This window comes from Chaetura pelagica, unplaced genomic scaffold (assembly GCF_000747805.2).
Source record: "Chaetura pelagica isolate M959 unplaced genomic scaffold, ChaPel_1.0 scaffold90, whole genome shotgun sequence".
In the NCBI taxonomy this organism is placed as follows: Eukaryota; Metazoa; Chordata; class Aves; order Apodiformes; family Apodidae; genus Chaetura; species Chaetura pelagica.
In genome coordinates, this window is record NW_009953496.1 from 8,231,240 (window position 1) to 8,235,717 (window position 4,478).

The following is a 4,478-nucleotide window of genomic DNA, read 5'->3' on the forward strand; positions in this document are numbered from 1 at the left end:
TTCAGCAGGTGGCTTTTTCAGAGGAGCAGGAGCTAAATGCTCAGGTCATTGAACAGGCTCGTAACCCTCTGGATGCCATTTACTTACACGAAGTGCAAGTGCTTGGCATTTTAACCCTTGAATCACAATGTAGACTCGAAACCCTGGGCATTTATTTAACACAAAATGCTTTTGTATGTCCTCGTGGGACTTGCTGTCTGTTGATTATTCTCTGCTATTACTCTAACACATTTTTCTTACTTTTTAACATATTTTTCAATACTTTTTTTGTATTCCTAAATCTAGCTGGTCCTTTCTGATTACCTAACTGGACAAATGGGAAGGGTCCTTACCTCAGCAGGTTACAGTGGCAGGGAAAGGGCTTGCTGACCCTTTTGCTCAGTGCCAGGAGTCATTAATGGCATTAAAGGGACAATTAGTGGAGTAAAGTAGCGTTCAGCTTGAACAAGGAGCTGTACCATGTTGTCGAGTTAAGACAAAGGTAACAGAAGGAGACAGTGAGCCTAGGGAGTTTGTATTGGCATTTCACTTAAAACTACCCTCCTGATCTCACATAGATCCTACAGATGGCTTTTCAGAAGTGCTAATTCCTTAGAAATCTGGGAATTAGTAAAGCTCTTCTGAAAATCAGTTTTGCATGGTTTTGGGGCAGGCTGCAAACCCAGATTACAGTTGCTTGATCACCTGCTGCCTTCAGTAGAGACGCCTTCCATTAGAACAGATAGCAGGTATTTGCACTGTCCCTCCTCCAATTTTCCCCCATTTCCACTACATTCCAGCATGAAAGATCCGTGAACCACAGGTCTGAACATATTTACAAAGAATTTGAAGCAGTTTTCACAACCACATGGAGAGGGTCACAGCGAAGATTTTCTTGATTAATTAAATATTAAATTGCTCTGTCTTGCTAAAAATCCTGAAAAAGTGATTTTAAGGAGATCATCATTGTATGTAACCCTGAGTAATAAAATGTAATTAATCATCCCAATACAGACTCGCTGTAGTACCAATAAAGTAAAACAAAATACCCTACAGAGAAAGATATTACAGAAAAAGTTATTCAAACTGCATAGATGTACACAGCTTATATCAGTGTTTCTGCATGCTTTTGCAGCCACCAGACAAAACGTATGAAAGTATTAAGCATATTTAGACAAGCAAATCCTTATCATTCTTAGCTGGGAAAAAAAGTGTCAAAAAGCGTCAAAAAGTGTCAAAAAGCTTCAGAGCTGACACGTCTCTTTGTGCCTCTGTGACCAAAACCACAACTACATGTGAGGTATGCTGCCAAAGAAAAAACAAACTGATAAAACCCCAGCAGCTTAGACTTTCATTGCCTCAGCAACAAAGTCTACTTTGTGCCATGAAGTATCTTACAACCTGGCATTTTCTCAGCTTGCTGTATTATAATATCCTTCGGTCAAGCGAGCCAGTTTGGCCCAAAAGGCAAACTGAGCAATGATCAGCAAGGAGATCATGTGAGTTTTCTGCATAAGTAGATTTGATACAATGTGAGTCAATATTCTGATTTTCAAGGAGTTTAAGTCTGAGGGGGAGAGAGCTCCAGATTTCATTCAGAAGAGCTTCTTCCTTAGAACTCCTGTATCTGGCTGAAAAGAATATCTGGCTGAAAAGGGGCAGAAGGCTCAAGAGAAATATTCTCAGAAAATAAGGTGGGGGGGCTTCAGACACTCCAGATGTTGTTTAGCAATTTAAGTTTCTGGGTGTGGCAGGACAATATTCTTTAAAAAAAACAACAGAGAACCCAACAAAAAAAAACAACCAAAGAAGGAATCTTTTTTAGCAGTTCCTATTAAAGAATACTCTTCCACACTGCCACTCAGATTGCTGTGCAGACAGAACTATTACTGACTTAATTAATCCAAATTTAAAGGAATGGCCCTCTTTTTGTGTTGACTCTATGACAATCAAAACAAGGGTTAAAGAAAGCCTATCCACTTCAGTCCAGTTGTAGTCGAGGCTGAACTGAGTCAGACCAAGGTGAACACAAGGACATTCCACCCTATAAAAACAATGTCTGTGTCTCATTTGTAGGTAGTAAATAAGATCTATTTTACCTTTCAGCAAAGCTATCAAGTTTTCCCAACTCATCTGACAGACCAACAAGAGCATCCAGTGTCCCCACCTGTGCAAAAGAGAAGAAGTAGGTGAAAGATGCACAAGTCTGTCTAAGGCTTCTGTTGGCAGAACTTTATTTACTTAGTGGAAAATAGTGGCAATTCCTTCTTTAGCCGAGATTTAGAGCATAAAAAGCTTTTTCCAATGAAGGAAAAAACACGTGTAGTCTCAAGATTACACATTAGTGTCTTCCTTCTGCTTTCATTCCTGTATCAAGTAGTATAGACTGGTCTGTTACATGACAAATTCATGACTAGAAATGCACACAATATACATCCCAACAAAGCTGATGTAATGAGAGAACCAAGCAAAACAGCACTTACTCAAAGGGGGGTCTCTTTACATTCTTTGCTGTTACCAAAGACTAAGCCTCTCCCAAGCCATTTCCTCAAAGACCAACATCTGCTTTTTGTATGACTCTCTGTGACAGTCATAGTCTTATGTTTATGGTATTGCAATCTAGTACTGAAGCCTTTCTTGTAATGTTGCCAGCTTGACATTATGAAGGGTTAAGCTGAAGGAGAAGAAACTACTTTTACATAGAACAATGAGCAGAATATAGACTGGTTGCATCCTCAGGTACTGCAAATGCTTTATTTCCTTTGACATTAAAGGACTCACACCAACACTGACTAAGGCCCATGGCTGGAAAACCTAGAAATCTCAGGTGCACATGCAAAAAGCAGTGTTCTCAGTTGGAAGCATCCCTGTGAAAATGCAGTAGGCTATTAATTGAGAACATGATTCCCTCTTGCTCGCATCCTTATGTAATTGGGATAGCTCAAGTTATAATGGTTAACAGTCTTTTTTGATTAAAGCCAGACCCTGGATGCACTACGTGTAGCTTTGTTAAGTGAAGGGTGAAGGCAACTCCCCAGGGAACCAAGCCCTTCATCTGTGGTAGTTCCATTGACTTTAATGCAGCATACTTGGATTTTTCATAGCCACAAACGAAACAAAAAAAAGGTACAGATCTTATAGAAGAAGGATTAGACGATGTATAGATATTTTTTAAAATCATTGATTAATACTCTTCCTATTTATATGGTGATATGAAGCTGGGTAATGAAGCTGAATATACAGAGACATCCATTTCCCAAGGACTAATGTGCATTGTAGCACTGTTTTCTCTGTCAGCAGTCTTACTGGCACCGTCCAAGATACTTAACTACTCCTGTTGCATTATTGAGCAAACATGTAAAATGCTGTATGACTTTGACGACTAGGAGCAAATGGAACATCAAATGCAACAAATCAGTTATTTAACTGGTCATCTTCACTCCTTACGCATGTATCCTTCCAGTGTGAAGGTCAGCTTCAAGCACAATGACTCCTTTTCTCTCTGATCAATTTTCAGTTGACTGAACACAATGCATGCCCTGACTGCAATCTTCTGCTCTCTGCATATTATCCCAAAAAAGTTAAATCCCACATTTATTCCAAAACTCTCTAATCCTGGCTAATGCTGCTGTGCCACCCATACCCAAACCCTTTCCTTGTTTACCTTTAGGTCTGGAATATGGAATTTGCTGTTGCTGGACAGGTTGGATTTAGACGTCACGGTGGTAATTCTCTCCCATGCCTGCAGGTTTGTTTTATCTCCAGGGGCAGAAATCAGCCAGAACTCCGACATGATAACACAGTATTTTCCCTTTGCCTCTGGTCACAGTAGAAACACAAAGCAGGTAAGTGGCTAAAAGATCACTGCACAAAACAGGCTCTTCCAGAAGAAGATAAAAAGGTAGAACAGATTAATGGCTTTTTCCAGAAACACAAGGAAAGTGAGTCAGTCCTGTGCCTTAGGCTGAAATGGAACATGACCTTTTTGAGAATGTCACGGAAAGAGGGTGGAAAAAAAAAGAGTGTGGTGGTTCCTCCTCTCTCGGGGTTGTTCCGTCCAGTTTCTGAATGAAGAACTGAAGCTTCCTCCTCCCCCTTTCCCTCCCAGCCTGTTCTGTTCCCACTGCACCCTTAAGTCCAGTCTCCACTGTGGAGTCTGGGGACTTCACTAAACCATCAAAATGTAAGTAAGGATTTCTGTTTGATAAATATTGCCTCTCAACTTTTTTTTACACTTGTAGGCAAAAGTGAAGGCAGGATGTAAAAAAGACCTCTGCTGAACACACACCAGCTGCAAGAGATGGCACTGGCAAGATGGAATTCTGCTTTCCCCCGTGTTTTTCTTCCCAGGTTGGGTAGGGAGGAGCTGGAGGAAGGCAAGTCAGGGTGTACAGAGACGATATCGGCAGAACAGCATAGATAGGACAGTTTGGAGCATCCACAGGGGACAACCACACCGGAGTTAACGGAACCGACCGGGGCAGGACAGCGAGAAGCAG

At 41.0% G+C, this 4,478-nt stretch overlaps 2 protein-coding genes across 2 annotated transcripts in view; one reads left to right on the forward strand and one right to left on the reverse strand.

The window, feature by feature from the left end:
- The window catches only part of ATP6V1C2 (ATPase, H+ transporting, lysosomal 42kDa, V1 subunit C2), a 19,082-nt gene extending 15,283 nt beyond the window's left edge, over nucleotides 1-3,799 (reverse strand). The window contains exons 1-2 of the mRNA XM_009999146.1: nucleotides 3,644-3,799; nucleotides 2,079-2,146 (exon numbers count right to left, since the gene is read on the reverse strand). Of these exons, the coding sequence (XP_009997448.1) occupies nucleotides 2,079-2,146; nucleotides 3,644-3,772 (197 nt within the window). The 5' untranslated portion in view covers nucleotides 3,773-3,799. The remainder of the gene's footprint in view (nucleotides 1-2,078; nucleotides 2,147-3,643) is intronic.
- Nucleotides 3,771-4,478, forward strand: part of NOL10 (nucleolar protein 10) — a 59,874-nt gene continuing 59,166 nt past the window's right edge. The window contains exon 1 of the mRNA XM_009999233.1: nucleotides 3,771-3,824. Coding sequence (XP_009997535.1) covers nucleotides 3,771-3,824 — 54 coding nt within the window. The remainder of the gene's footprint in view (nucleotides 3,825-4,478) is intronic.